A 19,922-nucleotide genomic window follows, 5' to 3' on the forward strand; every position below is an offset into this window, starting at 1 on the left:
CCCTTTAAAATTGATATACATTATGATATATAATTATGTAAGTATATAGACTTAGTTAAATAGTTTTTCGACAACAAATCCTGAGGTGATTTTGCAGTCCTCTACTGTACTTACACTCAGGACAAACATGGCCGTAAAAATACCCTAGGACAGAGTTTGATAGAACTTTGCCAGAATCATAGGACAAGTATAAGCTACTAAGCATCAGTTTGCTCCGGGACGCTAACCGAGATACACCTACGTATTGCGCGCGCGCCGCGTCGCTGCGATTGAAGCAATAATATTGTTATCGCGACGAGAAGTGTGAGCGCGCAAGTTATTTTATTTGTAATGGAGTGCTATAAATGTAAAAAAGTTTTATCTAAAAAGGGGTCGCACTTCATGTGCCAGGGTTCGTGCCAAGGAACTTTTCATAAAAGTTGTGTGAAAGGATTAGCCGCGGATATGAAGGCGGGAAGAGTACGTATCCATTGTAACAACTGTGAGGAAGATTCTGATCCAGAAAGTGAGGAAGAGGATAGTGCAAGTATATTGAAAGATATTCAAAAAAAAGTAAACGACATATCGGGAGTAAAAAAGCAGCTTGACATGCTGAAGGACACAATTACGCTACTTTCGGAAAAATATGATAAAATACTAGCTGACCTAACTTTATCAAAGGAAAAAATTGGGAAGATGGAAAAATCTGCCATCAATATTACTAATAAATGCGTTTATTTGGAAAAATGTAACAGTGCCCTCGAACAGCGAGTGCAAGACCTGGAACAAGCAGCGCGTAAATACAATTTGGAAATTGTCGGTGTGGAGGAGATGCCTGGTGAAAATACCGCGGAACTTGTTCGCAAGATTGCTGACGTGATGAAGGTGAAGTGTGATGTTGCGTGGGTGAGAAGGCGAGCACAGCGCAAACAAGGCAGACCGGCGTCTATCATCGTCGGGTTCAATACATCCGCGGCGGACACCCGCGACTCGTGGTTAGCGCAGCGCCGCAGCCTTGTCAACGTTACCAGCGATATTATCACAGGTGGCACGCTTCGTGGTAAAATATACGTCAATGAGGACCTGACTAAGGCCACCCGCGAGCTGCCATGGAAAACGAAAACCGAATTGCGTGGTATCTACAGATATGTTTGGGTCGTCAACGGCAAAGTACTAGTTAAAAAAAGTGAAGGTACGAATGAAAAGTCGGTGTGGGTGAGAGCAGAGAGTGATCTCGCAGGCCTCAAGGGAAAATAAGTTATTTACCTACTTAAGTATTATTATTTTATTTTCTGTATGTTTAACATTATTTCGTAACATTCACAGATATAGATATAGACTCTATTGTGAGTCCTACGGCTTTTTCTAGCTCCGTAGATAGCTTGCAAACATGGTTCTCAACTTTTAGTAATTTGAAAGAGTTTTGTATTTTACATGTAAACATCCGTTCTATTAAGAAACACTAACGAACTATTAGTCTTATTAAAAGATCATATAACCAAAATACACGTCATAGTAATCACTGAGCCTAATATCAATTTCAATATGCTAAACTTGTATAAAATTGAAGGATTTGAATGCAATAGCGTGACACGCGCGGGGCGGCGCGGGGGTGGGGAGTTGGTATACTCGCGAACGCAGCTGGCCGCACAGCCGTGTGTAGCGCCACTGTCCGCGGACATGCGCTCGGCAGAGTACGTAATGGTCAAGTTTGATCATGGGACAGAACCCACTTATATAATATCTATCTATAGACCTCCTAGAATAAATAAAAAAGACAAGGTGACAGAATTTCTTCACGAATTTAGATTACTTTTAGAAAATTTGCCATCAAACAACAAAATTATATTCTGTGGAGATATTAATATTAACTTATTAAACTCGTTAGATACATCGGTAATCATTTACGAAAACTTGTTAGCTGAGTTTGGATTTACAAAGTGTATTCATAATATCACTAGAAGGGAAATTTTAAAAGGAAATTTAGTAGAATCTTGTTTAGATCATATATACATTCGTGCACCTAATGCAACCATTAATTCTGCTGTTATTGAACATAAAATTTCAGACCATTACTGTATAGCTGCAGCTTTAGATTGGAACTCACGGCCGCGAACATCAAACCGCGTACGCGCCCGCTCCGCTCATGGCGGTGGGGCCGTACCTCAGCGTCCCGCGATTTCTACGAATCCCGCGCACGTGACCCCCGCGCCCGCGCAAGTGGCCGTTTCCCGGAATTTAACTCGACGAGTCCTTGATAACCGCGCGGTACGCGAAATGTTGCTATGCAGTAATTTTGATGATTTAATGCGTATAGATTGTCCTATCAAACTTTATGAGGCTATTAGAAATTTATTTACCAATATTTATGAGAGTTGTTATATAAGTGTAAATATTAAAAATAGTAGTAATAGTAATAGAGGTAATAATAAGTGGATTAGTGAAGATATGAAAAAAATAATGTTAGAAAGAGATAGATTATTTAAAATTTGGAGTAATGAGCCTAAAAATATGATAAAGCGTCTTAACTATACGACTTATAGAAATAAATGTATGAAAACTTGTTTAAAGCGTCGAAATGAATATGATAAACAGTGTATTTTAGATTGTAATAAAAATATTAAAAAAATATGGGATAAATTGAATTCACTTTTGGGTAACGATAAACAATCTTTAGATGATATTATTACGAAAAGTATGAACAATCAGAGTAATTTAACGGATATATGTAACAACTTTGCAGCTACGTTTTCTGATGAGATAGAAGATATAAAACATATTTGTAATGATACGTGGTTGGATAGAGATACTTATGTAAGCAAGCCCAGCGTGAGCATGAGATGGTCACCAGTCAGCAGCAAGCAGGTAGCTAAAGTTATAAGTAGCTTAAGTGCCGATAAGTCTGCTGGTAGCGATCTCGTACGCATGCGGGACTTGAAGCTTGTGGTAGAGCAAATTAGCCCCGTTATTGCTAAGTTGACTAATTTATGTGTAAAACATTCAAAGTTTCCCGATAAACTTAAAGAAGCATTAGTGCGTCCGATACATAAGAAAGGTGATAAAAAGAACTACTCTAATTATAGACCAATAGCTATTTTATCCAGTATTGATAAAATCATAGAGAAGTGTATTATTAATCAAATTGGAACTTTTTTACGCTCTAATAATGTATTAAGCGAATGTCAACACGGCTTTCAGAGAGGAAAAAGCACGGGCACACTTCTGTCAAAGTTCACAGATGAAGTTAATAATTATTTAAATGATAAAAACATAATTCTGGCTGTATTTTATGATTTTAAAAAGGCCTTCGATACCCTGCAGCATGAGACGCTGTTACGAGCCATGGAGGAGTGCGGGGTGGGGGGGCCGCTGAACCGCTGGTTTCGTGACTACCTCACTGCGCGTTCCTTCTCCGTGCGTGTTGGAGAAGCGCACAGTATACCGGTGGATGTACGCTGTGGCGTTCCGCAGGGATCCGGGTGTGGACCTGTGTGCTATTTGATGCACGTAAACAGCCTATGTAACGTGCTCAAACATAGTTCCGCTCACATGTTCGCAGACGACCTGTGCACGCTGCACGCGGGCACCGACCTCACCGCCATGCTGCGGCTCGTGCAGCAGGATATCGACAGTGTAGTCAGATGGTCTCATGATAACGGCATTGTACTAAATACTGACAAAACTAAATTATTAATTATTCATTCCCCTTATTCTAGATTACCGGATAACGTTTGTTGTAACTTAGTTACTCATAGTTTCACTTGTCTTCATAGTAATAATAATATTTGTGACTGTAAACCTATCGAAAGAGTACCATTTGTGACCTATTTGGGTATGAGAGTGGACGAGCATTTTGCTTGGACCTACCACATAGATTATATATGTAATAAGTTAAGAATACTACTTGATAAATTCTATCATCTCAGATTTAAAGTTCCTACTAATATACTAAAATGTATGTATATGGCTTTGGTTGACTCCATAGTGTCCTATGGGCTGGATTGCTATGGTTTAACCTTTAAGTCACATATAAATAAAATAGAATCACTTCAAATAAGATTTCTCAAATTACTAGTCAGTAGGAAAACAAAAAATAAGTGTAATGGAAATTATACAACACTATTTAAGATTTGTAATGTACTTCCTGTTAGTCTAAAGCACACCTATTTATTAATATTAAATAACCATAGCAATCCAGACCATAGAGAACTTGTTGAGCATGGCCAGTGTACGCGGACGATGTCGACGGGCAGGTATGTTGTACCACGAGTCAACAACTACTTCGGTGACAGAACACTCCGTAAACGCATACCGTATCTGTACAACATGCTGCCGGTCGACATACGTCAGGAGTGCAATATAAATAAATTTAGAAAATCTTTATTTAAACATCTCATGCAAAAGATCTCTTAGCTATAAGTTAACTTTAAGTATCTTAAACATTAAGCGAACTCCACTCCCACAGACAAACCGAGGAATTGGTTTTGTGGGGTTTTTATTGTACCAATATTTTCTGTATTTCTTATGAAAAATAAACATTTTTACAATTTTTTACAATTTTACAATTATCATTACATGCAAGTCTCATCAGTAGAGGTTCTTGGACCAAGTTCCAAGTTGCTGATAAGCTTATATGCAATATTGTATTTGTATTTGTATTTGTAATACCGTAATGACTTGCTAATGATGACGATTTCTTGCAATAGGCAATAGCTTAGGCGGTCTCTATCGGAGAGGTGTCTATTTATTTTTCTTGTTATTATCACTCAGATCAAATTCCGGAAGCAATATAAAAAAATCGGTAAGATACTTTTGGAAGGGGTAAAAGGCATGAAACTTGAACTTCGCTACCGAGAAAGAATGGCGCTGCTGATGTAAATTGACTATAATTTGCTTACATAAAGATTTTTTTTGGTTTTTTTTTTTTATATTTCGGATTCTGGAAAAGATCCTCTTTAAAATGATATACAATATGATACAAAATTATTTATGTAGACTTAGTTATCCAGCAACAAATCTTGAGCCGATTTTAGCACCCACTGTATTTTATCACATTTTTAGCCAGGACAAACATGGCCGTAAAAAAAGAACCCCGGGACAGAATCTGATAGAACTTTGCCAGAATTATAGGGAAAGCATAAGCTTTCATTACATGTAAGTCCCATCAGTGGAGGTTCTTGGACCAGATTCGCCCATTCTCCTTTTTGAATTTGATTTTAGGCGTTGGCTCTTCCTCCAGTCCCTTTCAGTCCATAATGTCAAATTCCCAAAATGTCAAGTGGTTCAAAATGTCAAGTTATCCGTAATGTCAAATTACCAAAATGTCAAGTTCCCGAAAAGTCAAGTTCCCAAAATGTCAAGTTACCCGTAATGTCAAATCACCAAAATGTCAAGTTCCCGAAATGTCAAATATACGAAGATAAGTTTTCTGGAAGAAATCGCTTTCATGTTCGTGTATATGTCGTGTTTTATCTATCTATAGGTATATATTGGGTTATAAATAAAAAATAAATTAAATGTAATCAAAATTGGTTTATTAGAAAATTAAATAATATTAGAAAGTATCATCACTACACTTTCAGTTCACAATGTAAAATTATCTTATTGTGTAACAAAAGGTATATGAGTTTTATTTGAATAATCGAAGTCGCAGATAAATAATTTTGTTCATAAATTGTTGTAATGTAAGGTCTTTCTTTTGTAATTGTAATAAATAGTTTTTGTATTTTCGATCAAAAATGATGTCTCGGAGTGGTCTTTTATTCCTCATTTTTTTAAATAAAGAATCATTGATACGACTATCCCAATATTTGCTTTCTTTGTATAATTTATGCAGACACAAATAAAAATTGGGTTTCTTCGGTATTCGCCCATTCAATCGCCTGTGCCATCCTTCCAAAGAGTTGGTTGTCCGATGACGCTGTCCAGCACAGCTTAAAATAGTTGGCGACTTTTTTGGGTACCATGTACTTTCGAAATACTTCCGAAAACGATCCATTTCACCTGACCTTGGACTCTTTTCCAAAATGTAATGCCATGCAGCCGGTATGTCGTTTGCTGGCAATAAGGGTATAATGGCAGACATTCGTGTAGTGTTACGTCCTTCGCTTGTTGCATTTAATTTGACCTTTTTCGATTGTTTCCAAATGGCAGCGTTGAAATGATGGAAACAACCAGTCACTTCAGCTTCAGGAAAAACAAATGATACTGCATTCATGATTCCGGTTTCATAATCAGATTTAAAAGTACGGATTTGGACCCCTAATTTGTCTTTAATTAGTGAAAATAAACGGACATAAGTGTGTTCCAATTTGTTTGGCAAAAAAGCGTAAATCACTGGTATCACGTTAGTTGTTTCTTCGTTAGATTCCACATCGTTACTTCGTTAGACTGTGAAGCTTCTCGGGCTACCTCCGGCGCGGGCTGCTTGCCGCTCCTGCTGCGCGCGCACGTGCGCCGCGCGGTCAGGTCGCAGCGCATCTAGCCGGCTGCGCAGGCGCCGGCCCTGTAGGGCCACCGCCGGCGATACGCCCGTAGTGGCATGATTACAATTGCGATATTGTAAAAGGAACTTGCCGAGTGCCGTATTCACGTCCTCCCCTGTATGCAACGCTCGTTTTATCGCTTTTTTTACTGTTTTTACCGCGTTTTCCGCCGCGCCATTGCCTTGTGGCCTATAGGGAGCCGACGTTACATGTTTAATACAATTATTTTGACAAAACAATTTAAATTCATGTGACAAAAACGGTGGCCCGTTATCGGTCACAAGTTGCGATGGTAACCCGAAACGCGCAAAGATGTGTCGTAACACTCCGGTGGTAGCCCCCGCGTCGGTGCCTCTCATAGGCACTACCTCTATCCACTTTGAGTGTGCGTCCACTAGGATGAAGTACCGCACGCCAGCGCAATCCGCAAAATCGGCATGCACGCGCTGCCACGGGTGCAGCGGGAACTCCCACGCGTGCAGCTGCGCCCGCGGCGGCGCGTCGCGCACGGCTCGGCATGCGTCGCACGCTCGGCACAAAGTCTCAATGTCACTATCCAGATTCGGCCAATATACGTAACTGCGCGACAAACATTTCATTTTGTTCATGCCCAAATGTCCCTCATGTATTTCACTTAAAATATGTTTACGTATTTTATCCGGAATTACGATTCGATATTTATATATTAGGCACCCCTGTTCCACAATTAGGTCCGCCATTCTAGAAAAGTACGGCTTTTCCGCATCGCAACTCGGTCCCGACGGCGGCCAACCAAACATAACATAACCTTTTATTTTAGATAGGATCGCGTCCTCTTCCGTGGCCCTAGCAATTTCTTTACATGAAATAGGCAGCGATTCCTTGACTAGATTCAGGTAATCTAATGTATCCGCGCAGCGAGTCTCCCGAGCTAAGGGTAATCGTGACAAAGCATCCGCCGGGCCGTTATCTACTGATCGAACAAATTCAATTTTAAAATCATACGCCGCGAGGCGAGCCGCCCAACGCTGTAAACGGCTAGCCGCGGTCTGCGGGATCCCTCCCTTGTCACCAAAAATGTGTACCAGAGGCTGGTGGTCCGTGCGCAACGTGAACCTCCTCCCAAATAAATACTGGTGATGCTTAGTCACCCCAAAAATGATGGCGAGGGCCTCCTTATCAAGCTGACTGTACCCGCGCTCCGCGGCGTTGAGCGTGCGCGACACGCAACTGATCGGTCGCTCGCCTTCGGCGTAGCGATGAGCCAGCACGGCACCCAGGCCGTACGCGCTGCTGTCCACCGACAGCACCAACTCGCGCCCCTCCTCGTAATGTGCTAGTACTCTCTCGCTCAGGAGACATCGCTTCGCTTCCTCAAACGATTTTTCACAATCGACATTCCATTTCCAATCCACCCCTTTTTTTAACAGAGCGTGTAGCGGGTGTAACATTGTGCTTAAATTTGGAATAAAGCGTCCGTAATAATTTAACATGCCTAAAAAACTTTTTAATTGTGTCACATTCTCTGGTCTAGGTGCATTGGAAATGGCGTCTAATTTACTCGGATCCGGTCGTAACCCCTCCTTATTGATAATAAAACCTAAGTACTTAACCGAGTCTTGCAAAAAACTACATTTACTAAGTTTAACAGTAAGGCCCATGTCGCGCAACCGTTCAAGTACAGCTCTCAGATTTTTAATATGTTCGTTCTTATTCGACCCTGTTACACAAATATCGTCGAGAAACACAACACAGCCTACCCCACGCAGAGTTTCCTCCATTATTTTCTGAAATTTCTCTGGCACGCACGATAGTCCGTACGGCGTGCGCCGGTAAGCAAAAGTACCCATATGTGTAGTTATCGCGGTATAGCGCTGTGAATCACTCGTCAATAAACATTGTTCATACGCGTGCCTAAGATCGATTTTAGAAAATTTCTCTCCGCCGCTAAGGTTTGCGAACAACTCGTCAATCCGAGGCAACGGGTAGTAATCTCGCTTCAGTTTGGGGTTGATTGTGACCTTATAGTCACCACATATGCGTATTTCACCATTTTGTTTCACCACAGGAACTATCGGAGTCCCATAATCTGAATAATCAACCCGATAGATAGTGCCATCCTCATCGAGTCGAGACAGTTCGCGTTCAACGCGCGCACGCAATGATAATGGCACCTGTCTAGCTCGCACATAAACCGGTTCGCTATCCGTCAGCTGTAATTGAATCGGCCGCTTGCAAGTACCTAACTTATCGCTAAATACCTCAGGGTACTCATTACATAATCTGTTTACGAATCCGTCTTCGACGAACACTTCCCTATACATTTTTTCACTGATTGCTGAAATACGGCTTCCGGTGTCTATCTCACACTCAATCATCACCCGATCTATGCTCAGTTTAATAAAGTATGGTTTGTTACCTTGTGCTGCTACTTTGATATTGAACATGTCATCCTCAGATTCCTCACTCACGTAATTCTGACGACCGCCTCTATCGCGCACACGTTTACACATTGATTTTAAATGGCCTTTTACCCCACACTCATCACACGAATAATTTTTATACCGGCACCTATCTGAAGGGTGCGGTTTGCCGCAGCGCCAGCAAGCGCGCTGCTCCGCCGCGGCCTGGCCTGCCCGGCCCGCGCCGCTCGCCCCTCCGCCGCCGCTGCGCCCGGCCGACGGCCCGTGCCCCGTACTGCGCCCGCCGCTCTGTATACGGCCATAATGCAGGCTATCTCCCACCGCCATCGTTGAGTCTGTCACCGCCACAGACGCTCCCGTAGTGCCGCTGACCTCCGCATGTTTTTCAGCAGCCTCCAGAGCCAGAGCCAATTCGACCGCCTCCTTGTACCTAATTGATTTTTCGGCGAATATCCTCGATCGCATCATATCGTTTGCCAGCCCCGATACAAATTGGTCCCTTAAATTCTCCTCTAGGGTAGAACACTTTTCGCACTTTCCGAAATTACAGGTGGCTGCTAAATGTTTCAACGCTTGTAGGTACTCGGTTAACGATTCATCCGCACGTTGCCGTCGCAAACGAAATACGTGGCGCTCCGCGATCTCAGATCGTTGTGGTTCCAAATGATCCGTCACCAATTTCACTAACTCGTCATATTTTTTATCTTCCGGAAAAGCAGGAGAACACAAGTCGCACATCAACGAGTACGTGGCTTCACCCACAACCGTAATTAACAAAGCCACTTTGCGTTCGTCCTCGATCTCGTTTAACAAAATATACTGGTTTACGCGACGAATGTACGCGGGCCATTGTTTTGAACTTAAGTTAAACGCTTCTAGTTTACCGATCGGCATTTTTATTTAGTAAATCCGCCTATAATTATTATCAATTAAGTAATCTGCAATCTATTGCTAATGTTCGCGCCTCGTCGCCAGTGGTACGTCAATGAAAGTCCAAGGCTTGCGACAGACTGCTTTATTAACTAGTAAAATATACCCACCACCGTGCAATATAAACAATAAATAGGTAATATGTATGTACCGACGTTACAAATATGAATTACAAAAAGCTGGTAAAAAGGCTTAGGAACCGACCTAAAAGTTCCATCTGCGTAATATGAGCCCTGTCTTTTCATTAACTTCTTCGCAATAGTCGTAGCAAATATTAAAATTTTATCCTTGTCACCATCTTCACAAATCAAAAAATTTCTAAAATAATCTGGTATTTTGATTGAGCTCGTATCATTGTGCACTAATAAATCTGTATTAAGATATTTCTTGCGAGATCTGTACAAAGAGTTTTTTAGTGAATTAAATGACGGTATTAAATCTTCACACATAGGGTACTTTTCCTTCAACTTTCTCAATGGTTCTTCACATATTTTCTTAATAGGTCCTAAATCTCTGCACACAGCTTTCTTCAAAAATGATTTTACTTTATTCACTTCCAGTATAACAAGATTCCGTTCGCAAGTATGCGATGTTTCCCTCAATATTTTTTTCCTGGTTTTATCTATTGTTACTGATGCACAACACTCCCGTCTATTAACACAACGCCAGTTTGTGCTCTCATTTTTATTAGTTATTATTATATTATAATATTATATTATATACTAGCTTTTGCCCGCGACTTCGTCCGCGTGGCGTGTTATATAAGAGAGAGATCTTTGTGTGTGTGGGAGTGCATACTTATGCAGTTTAGATTTTTTCATAAGTACATTTTTTTTTCCCAATAACTCCCATTTTTCAAAATACAGCCAAAAATAAACTTTATATTTACTAAGGTATGCATGCGTGCTAGATTGAATCAATTGATTGAATTGTTTTTTTTTTAATTGATTGTTCATTGAGTTTTAATTTTAATACACACTTCCTCTCTTCCCTTCAACGTTGCTGTGCCCTATAGGGTCCATGTTTTAGTTCCTATGCCTATGTAACACCCTATTGTACTACATGGAATGCAATAAATAATTTAATTGAATTGAAAATATCTATCTTACGCGGTTTCGATTTTTTCATACAAATGTTTTTTTCCCACTAACTCCCGTTTCCGTGGGAATTTTGCAATATCCTGTTGCAACTAAGCTTTAAGTTAACTAAGGTACCTGCATGCCAAATTTCAAGCGTCTAACTTAAGCGGTTTAGATTTTTCATACAAAAAGATTTTCCCGCTAATTTCCGTTGCCGTGGGAATTCCGGGAATTCCTTTCTTAGTGCACCTCTACGGTACCTAAGCTATGTCCCTTCCAAATTTCAAATGCCTACGTTTAGCCGTTCAGGCTATGCGTTGATATATGTCAGTCACTGAGTCAGTCAGTTTCTCTTTTTTATTTAGATTTGATTTTTTCATACAAATGTTTTTTCCCGCTAACTACCGTTCCCGTGGGAATTTTGTAATATCCTGTTGCAACTAAGCTTTAAGTTTACTAAAGTACCTGCATGCCAAATTTCAAACGTCTAACTTGAGTGGTTTAGATTTTTCATACAAAAGGATTTTCCCGTTAATTCGCGTTCCCGTGGGAATTTGTGAATTCCTTTCTTAGTGCACCTCCACGGTACCTAAGGTACCTGCATGACAAATTTCAAAGGTCTAACTTGAGTGGTTTAGATTTTTCATACAAAAGGATTTTCCCGCTAATTCCCGTTCTCGTAGGAATTTCGGGAATTCCTTTCTTAGTGCACCACTACGGTACTTAAGGTATCTGCATGCCAAATTTCAAACGTCTAACTTGAGTAGTTTAGATTTTTCATACAAAAGGATTTTCCCGCTAATTCCCGTTCCCGTGAGAATTTTGAGAATTCCTTTCTTAGTGCACCTCTACGGTACCTAAGCTATGTCCCTTCCAAATTTCAAATGCCTACGTTTAGCCGTTCAGGCTATGCGTTGATATATGTCAGTCACTGAGTCAGTCAGTTTCTCCTTTTATTTAGATTTGATTTTTTCATACAAATGTTTTTTCCCGCTAACTACCGTTCCCGTGGGAATTTTGTAATATCCAGTTGCAACTAAGCTTTAAGTTTACTACAGTACCTGCATGCCAAATTTCAAACGTCTAACTTGAGTGGTTTAGATTTTTCATACAAAAGGATTTTCCCGCTAATTCCCGTTCTCGTGGGAATTTCGGGAATTCCTTTCTTAGTGCACCACTACGGTACTTAAGGTATCTGCATGCCAAATTTCAAACGTCTAACTTGAGTGGTTTAGATTTTTCATACAAAAGGATTTTCCCGCTAATTCCCGTTCCCGTGAGAATTTTGGGAATTCCTTTCTTAGTGCACCTCTACGGTACTTAAGGTACTTGCATGCCAAATTTCAATTGTCTAACTGGAGTGGTTTAGATTTTTCATACAAAAGGATTTTCCCGCTAACTACCGTTCCCGTGGGAATTTTGTAATATCCTGTTGCAACTAAGCTTTAAGTTTACTAAAGTACCTGCATGCCAAATTTCAAACGTCTAACTTGAGTGGTTTAGATTTTTCATACAAAAGGATTTTCCCGTTAATTCGCGTTCCCGTGGGAATTTCGGGAATTCCTTTCTTAGTGCACCTCCACGGTACCTAAGGTACCTGCATGACAAATTTCAAAGGTCTAACTTGAGTGGTTTAGATTTTTCATACAGAAGGATTTTCCCGCTAATTCCCGTTCTCGTGGGAATTTCGGGAATTCCTTTCTTAGTGCACCTCTACGGTACTCAAGGTATCTGCATGCCAAATTTCAAACGTCTAACTTGAGTGGTTTAGATTTTTCATACAAAAGGATTTTCCCGCTAATTCCCGTTCCCGTGAGAATTTCGGGAATTCCTTTCTTAGTACACCTCTACGGTATCTAAGGTACCTGCATGCCAAATTTCAATTGTCTAACTTGAGTGGTTTAGATTTTTCATACAAAAGGATTTTCCCGCTAATTCCCGTTCCCGTGGGAATTTCGGGAATTCCTTTCTTAGTACACCTCTACGGTATCTAAGGTACCTGCATGCCAAATTTCAAACGTCTAACTTGAGTGGTTTAGATTTTTCATACAAAAGAATTTCCCTTCACTACTCTGCTCCTATTGATTGTAGCGTGATGAAAAGTAAACTATAACCTGTCCAGGAGTGTGAAGAATAATTGTACCAAGTTTCATTAAAATCCGTCCAGTAGGTTTTGTTTCTATAAGGAACATACAGACAGACAGACAGACAGACAGACAGACAGACAAAAATTTTACTGATTGCATTTTTGGCATCAGTATCGACCACTTATCACCCCCTGATAGTTATTTTGAAAAAATATTTAATGTACAGAATTGACCTCTCTACAGATTTATTATAAGTATAGATTAAAATATCCCATACAAACTTTCAACCCCTATTTCAATCTCTTCGTCCCTTCTTTTCGCAATAAAAGGTATCCTATTTTCTTTCTCAGGGTCTAAAGATTGTCTGTGCTAAATTTAATCAAAATCGGTTGAGAGGTTTAAGCGGGAAAGCGAAACAGACAGACAGGACAGAGTTACTTTCGCATTTATAATATTAGTAAGGATTATTTTCCCTCGTTAAATAGTAAACAAACTAAGTGTAGGTGTTATAATTTCGTTGACGAACTGATTACCTATCCGTTTCTTTGTCTAAAATGAGTATTACCTTATTACTATGATTGATTACTGGGCTTAAAGTTCGTATAAATGTCTATCGAATTACCTCCTCAAGTTTAAAGCGTAGCTAGTCATGTAGTACTATATTAATTATGTGGTGTAAGTAATTAGATTTTATCTGTATGTAATGTAACAGTCAGTTGAATAAAAAAACTTATACAAATCAGATCAATTAATTGGCGTAATGTGATTCTAGAAAGAGTTTTAATGTTAATAGATAGCTAGCTATAGCTATGTGTAGGTTCCTGTAGGAATGAGATATAACTGTTTAATAAAGACAGTTGCATCAAAATTTTATCATAAATTCCCTAAATTATGGCGCCTACCTACCCTCTAAGTTAGAAAAGTGATCAAATACTAACTTGAAGTCACTCAGTTTAAAAAAAAACATCGAAATCATTCCAGTAGCTATGGCGTCATGCGCTTCTTGACACGATCACGAAATCTAGATTTCCGCGGGAATGAGGTATTTTCCCGCCATAAAAAGTAGCCTGTGTCCGTGCCTAAGATCCTATCTTTAAATTAACCAAGTCTTATAAAATTCCGTTCAGACGTTAAGGCGTGAATGAGGCAAACTTTTAAAACAAACAATTAAAAATCACTAATCTAATTAGTTTTCTGTCTACTGCCTACGCCTTAAGTACGATAGCATAAATATTAATAGGCCATATCCTTTTCTAGATTACTATCTATCAGCTAACTAAATTTCATCAAAATCCGTTGAGCCGTTTAGGCATGATAGACAAAACTCCCAGCAAAAACCATAAAAAAATCACTAACTCAATTCAGTTTTCTGCCTACTTCCTACCCCCTAAGTACGATGACGTGATCAATTTGATCGTACAACCGTTTTTAGATAACCAACTATTACCTTACTAAATTTCATTAAAATCCGTTCAGCCGTTTAGACGTGAAAGAGCAAAAGTCCCAACAAAAACGACTACAAATCACTAAATCAATTTAGTTATCTGCCAACTGCCTACCCCGTAAGAACGATGGCGTGATTATTTATAGCCTATGACCATTTCTAGGTTATCATCTATCACCATACCAAATTTCATCAAAATCCGTTGAGCCGTTTAGGCGTGAAAGAGTAACAGACAGACAGACAGACAGACAGACAGACAGACAGAGTTACTTTCGCATTTATAATATTAGTATGGATAGCTGCAAACCCACTGACTGACTGACTCACTGACATAATTGTTCTCCCAGAAGGAGCGTTGGGGGGTCAAAATGATGTATGGGGGGTGTGATCGGGACCTCCCGGTGAGTATGGGAAAACTTCCAGATCTTGGAAAACTGCTCCGCATCAGGGAGACACCCTACAGTCTGGCGAAACTATCGCACCTAGAAAGATTCTTTTTTCACAAAACCTTCTTAAATCTTGGTCAAATTTTATCGTCGGTGAAAAAAAATCAAAATGGCGGAAAAACAAGATGGCCGCCATACAAAATTTTGTTTTTTCAGAAAATGTCTCGGGGGTAAAAACTGTGTATGGGGGTGTAATCGGAACGTCTTGGTGAGTTTGGAAATACTTCTTGATCTTGAAAAACTGCTCCGCATCAGGGAGACACCCTACGGCCTGGCAAAACTATAAAACCTGGAACAATTTTTCTTTCGCGAAACATATTTAAATCTTGGTCAAATCTAATACCCGCTGAAAAAAAACCAAAATGGCGGAAAAACAAGATGGCCGCCATACAAAATTTTCGTTTTTCCAGTAAATGCCTCGGGGAAAATAACTGTGTATAGGGTTGTAATTGGAACGTCTTGTAGAGTATGGAAATACTTCTCGATCTTCGAAAACTGCTCCGCATCAGGGCGGCACCCTACGGCCTGGCAAACATATCACACCTGGAACGTTTTGGTTTTCATGAGACCTATTAAAATCTTGGTCGAATCCAATCGCCGGTGAAAAAAAATCAAAATGGTGGAAAAACAAGATGGCCGCCATACAAATATTTGTTTTTTCCGAAAATGTTTCAGGAGTAAAATGATGTATGAGGGTTTTGATCGGAACATCATGTTGAGTATGGAAATATTTTTCGATCTTCGAAAGCTGCTCCGCATCAGGGAGACACCCTACAGCTTGGCGAAACTATCGCACCTGGAACTTTTCTGTTTTCACGAAGCCGATTAAAATCTTGGTCAAATTTTATCGCCAGTGAAAAAAAAACAAAATGGCCGAAAAACAAGATGGCCGCCATACAAATTTTTGTTTTTCCAGAAAATGTCTCAGAGGTAAAAATGATGTATTGGGGTGTGATCGAAACACCATGTTGAGTATGGAAATACTTTTCGATCTTCGAAAGCTGCTCCGCATCAGGGAGACACCCTACAGCCTGGCGAAACTATCGCACCTGAAACTTTTTTGTTTTCACGAAGCCTATTAAAGTCTTGGTCAAATTTTATCGCCAGTGAAAAAAACAAAATGGCCGAAAAACAAGATGGCCGCCATACAAATTTTTGTTTTTTCAGAAAATGTCTCACGAGGTAAAAATGATGTATTGGGGTGTGATCGGAACGTCATCTTGGAAAACTGCTCCGCATCAGGGGTCACTCTACGGCCTGGCAAAACTATAGCACCTAGAACTTTTTTGATTTCACGAGACCTATTCAAGTCTTGGTCAAATTCTATCGCGGTAAAAAAATGGCGGGAAAACAAGACACGCGAGCAGCTTGCTGCGAGCGAACCACGCGACATCTAGTTATATTATATAAAGCTACAAACCCATGTACTGACTGACTGACTCACTGACTCACTGACAGGGTTGTTCTCCCAGAAGGAGCGTCGGGGGGTAAAAATGATGTATGAGGGGTGTGATCAAGATCTTCCGGTGAGTATGGGAAAACTTCCAGATCTTGGAAAACTGCTCCGCATCAGGGAGACACCCTACCGTCTGGCAAAACTATCGCACCTGGAACGATTCTTTTTTCACGAAACCTATTAAAATCTTGGTCAAATTCTATCGTGGGTGAAAAAAAATCAAAATGGCGGATAAACAAGATGGCCGCCATACAAAATTTTATTTTTCCAGAAAATGACTTGGGGGTAAAAACTGTGTATGGGGATGTAATCTGAGTGTCTTGTCGAGAACGGAAAATGTTCTCAATCTTGAAAAACTGCTCCGCATCAGGGAGACACCCTACGGCCTGGTGAAACTATCGCACGTGGAACTTTTTAGTTTTCACGATACCTATTTAAATCTTGGTCAAATTTAATTGCCGGTGAAAAAAAATCAAAATGGCGGAAAATCAAGATGGCCGCCATACAAATTTTTCGTTTTTCCTGAAAATGCCTCGGGGTGAATGTGATGTAAGAGGGATGAGATCAAAATGTCATATTGAGTATGGAAATACTTCCCGACCTTCAAAAACTGCTCCTCATCAGGGCGGCACCCTACGGCCTGGGAAAACTATCGTACCTGGAACGATTCTTTTTTCACCAAACCTAATAAAATCTTGGTCAAATTTTATCGCCGGTAAAAAAAAAATCAAAATGGCCGAAAAACAAGATGGCCGCCATACAAATTTTTGTTTTTCCAGAACATGTCTCGGGTGTAAAAATGATGTATAGGGGTGTTATGGGAACGTCATCTTGGAAAACTGCTCCGCATAGCACCTAGAACTTTTTTGATTTCACGAGACCTATTCAAGTCTTGGTCAAATTCTATCGCGGTAAAAAAATGGCGGGAAAACAAGACACGCGAGCAGCTTGCTGCGAGCGAACCACGCGACATCTAGTTATAATATATATAGCTACAAACCCATGTACTGACTGACTGACTGACTGACTCACTGACTCACTGACTCACTGACAGGGTTGTTCTCCCAGAAGGAGCGTCGGGGGGTAAAAATGATGTATGGGGGGTATGATCGGGACCTCCCAGTGAGTATGGGAAAACTTCCAGATCTTGGAAAACTGCTCCGCATCAGGGAGACACCCTACGGCCTGGCAAAACTATCGCACGTGGAACTTTTTAGTTTTGACGATACCCATTTAAATCTTGGTCAAATTCTATTGTGGGTGAAAAAAAATCAAAATGGCGGAAAAACAAGATGGCTGCCATACAAAATTTTGTTTTTCTAGAAATTGTCTGGGGGGTAAAAACTATATATTGGGTTGTAATCGGAACGACTTGTAGAGTATGAAGATGTTTCTCGATCTTTGAAAACTGCTCCGCATCAGGGCGGCACCCTACGGCCTGGCAAAAGTATAAAACCTGGAGCAATTTTGTTTTCGCATGATATGTTTAAATCTTGGTCAAATTCAATCACCGGTGAAAAAAAACCAAAATGGCGGAAAAACAAGATGGCCGCCATACAAAATTTCGTTTTTCCAGAAAATGTCTCGAGGCAAAAATGATGTATGGGAGGTGTGATCGAAACGTCAAGCTGAGTATGGAAAAACTGTTCGATTTTTAAAAACTGCTCCGCATCAGGGAGACACCCTACGGCCTGCCAAAACTATAGCACCTAGAACTTTTTTGATTTCACGAGACCTATTTAAGTCTTGGTCAAATACTATCGCGGTAAAAAAATGGCGGGAAAACAAAATACGCGAGCAGCTTGCTGCGAGCGAACCACGCGACATCTAGTTATTATATTATATATAGCTGCAAACCCACTGACTGACTGACTGACTGACTGACTGACTGACTGACTCACTGACTCACTGACAGGGTTGTTCTCCCAGAAGGAGCGTCGGGGGGTGAAAATGATGTATGGGGGGTGTGATCAGGACCTCCCGGTGAGTATGGGAAAACTTCCAGATCATGGAAAACTGCTCCGCATCAGGGAGACACCCTACAGTCTGGCGCAACTATTATACCTAGATCAATTATTTTTTCGCAAAACCTATTTAAATCTTGGTCAAATTCTATCGTGGGTGAAAAAAAATCAAAATGGCGGAAAAACAAGATGGCCGCCATACAAAAATTTGTTTTCCCAGAAAATGTCTCGGAGGTAAAAATGATGTATGGGAGATGTGATCGAAACGTCAAGCTGAGTATGGGTATACTGCTTGATCTTGAAAAACTGCTCCGCATCAGGAAGACACCCTATGGCCTGGCTAAACTATCAAACATAGAACATTTTTTTTTCCACTAAACCTACTTAATTCTTGGTCAAATTCAATCGCTGGTGATAAAAAATCAAAATGGCGGAAAAACAAGATGGCCGCCATACAAATTTTTCAATTTTCCTGAAAATGTCTCGGGGTTAAAAACTGTGCATAGGGGTGTAATTGGAACGTCTTGGTGAGTATGGAAATACTTCTTGATCTTCAAAAACTGCTCCGCATCAGGGAGACACCCTACGGCCTGGCGAAACTATCGCACGTGGAACTTTTTAGTTTTCACGATACCTATTTAAATCTTGGTCAAATTTAATTGCCAATGAAAAAAAAAACAAAATGGCGGAAAATCAAGTTGGCCGCCATACAAATTTTTCGTTTTTCCTGAAAATGCCTCGGGGGTAAAAATTATGTATAGGGATGTGATCAAAACGTCATGTTGAGTATGGAAATACTTCCCGATCTTCAAAAACTGCTCCGCATCAGGGCGGCACCCTATGGCCTGGGAAAACTATCGCACCTGAACCAATTTTTCTTTCACAATACTTATTTCAATCTTGGTCAAAATCTATTACTGGTAAAAAAAACAAAATGGCGGAAAAACAAGATGGCCGCCATACAAAATTTTCGTTTTTCCCGAAAATGCCTCAGGGGTAAAAATGATGTATGAGAAATGTGATCGAAACGTCATGTTGAGTATGGAAAAACTGTTCGATCTTGAAAAACTGCTCCGCATCAGGGAGACACCCTACGGCCTGGTGAAACTATCGCACGTGGAACTTTTTAGTTTTCACGATACCTATTTAAATCTTGGTCAAATTCAATCGCTGGTGACAAAAATCAAAATGGCGGAAAAACAAGATGGCCGCCATACAAAATTTCCCTTATACAGAAAAAGCCTCGGGGCTAAAAATGATGTATGGGAGGTGTGATCGGAACGTCATGTAGAGTACGGAATTACTTCCCGGTCTTCGAAAACTGCTCCTCGTCACGGAGACACACTACGCCCCGGCAAAACTATCGCATCTGAAACTATTCTTTTTTCACGAGACCTATTTAAATCTTGGTCAAATTCTATCGCCGGTGACATGCTTCGCATCAGGGAGACACCCTACGGCCTGGCAAAACTATAAAACCTGGAGCAACTTTTATTTCGCATAACATATTTCTATCGCCGGTGACATGTGTGCTGTCAACTTTTGCTGGGTTTTTTTAATTTCTGACTAAAATTATTGTGAACCTATTCCATAAATTTTAAGCCTGTCGTTTACCCGTCACCTGATAATAAAATGACAGGTATAACTTCA

The 19,922-nt window shown here is 40.4% G+C and overlaps 2 protein-coding genes across 2 annotated transcripts; one reads left to right on the forward strand and one right to left on the reverse strand.

Annotated features, from left to right (window-relative positions):
- Window positions 1-1,524: 1,524 nt before the first annotated feature.
- LOC126380976 (uncharacterized) lies at window positions 1,525-5,466 on the forward strand. Its single transcript, XM_050030544.1, has one exon. The coding sequence runs from the start codon at window positions 1,525-1,527 to the stop codon at window positions 4,390-4,392; it is 2,868 nt and encodes a 955-aa protein (XP_049886501.1). The 3' UTR covers window positions 4,393-5,466.
- Window positions 5,467-6,364: 898 nt separating this feature from the next.
- Window positions 6,365-9,334, reverse strand: LOC126381017 (uncharacterized protein K02A2.6-like). Its single transcript, XM_050030576.1, has 5 exons — window positions 9,009-9,334; window positions 8,863-8,933; window positions 7,242-8,532; window positions 6,762-7,043; window positions 6,365-6,653 (listed from the first exon to the last, which is right to left on the reverse strand). Exons 1-5 carry the CDS (start codon window positions 9,332-9,334, stop codon window positions 6,365-6,367), a joined length of 2,259 nt encoding a protein of 752 aa, XP_049886533.1.
- Window positions 9,335-19,922: the final 10,588 nt, after the last annotated feature.

This window comes from Pectinophora gossypiella, unplaced genomic scaffold (assembly GCF_024362695.1).
Source record: "Pectinophora gossypiella unplaced genomic scaffold, ilPecGoss1.1 Pgos_33, whole genome shotgun sequence".
Classification (NCBI taxonomy): domain Eukaryota; kingdom Metazoa; phylum Arthropoda; class Insecta; order Lepidoptera; family Gelechiidae; genus Pectinophora; species Pectinophora gossypiella.

Bases quoted from the DNA above. Each gene is read 5' to 3' on its own strand.
- LOC126380976 (XM_050030544.1), top strand. From the start codon at position 1,525: ATGCTAAACTTGTATAAAATTGAAGGATTTGAATGCAATAGCGTGACA.
- LOC126381017 (XM_050030576.1), bottom strand. From the start codon at position 9,334: ATGATGCGATCGAGGATATTCGCCGAAAAATCAATTAGGTACAAGGAG. The intron at 8,533-8,862 runs GTAACAAACCAT...TTGATTATTCAG, and splicing joins TATCAAAGTAGCAGCACAAG to ATTATGGGACTCCGATAGTT. The intron at 7,044-7,241 runs GTTTGGTTGGCC...TTTGTCGCGCAG, and splicing joins AAAATAAAAGGTTATGTTAT to TTACGTATATTGGCCGAATC.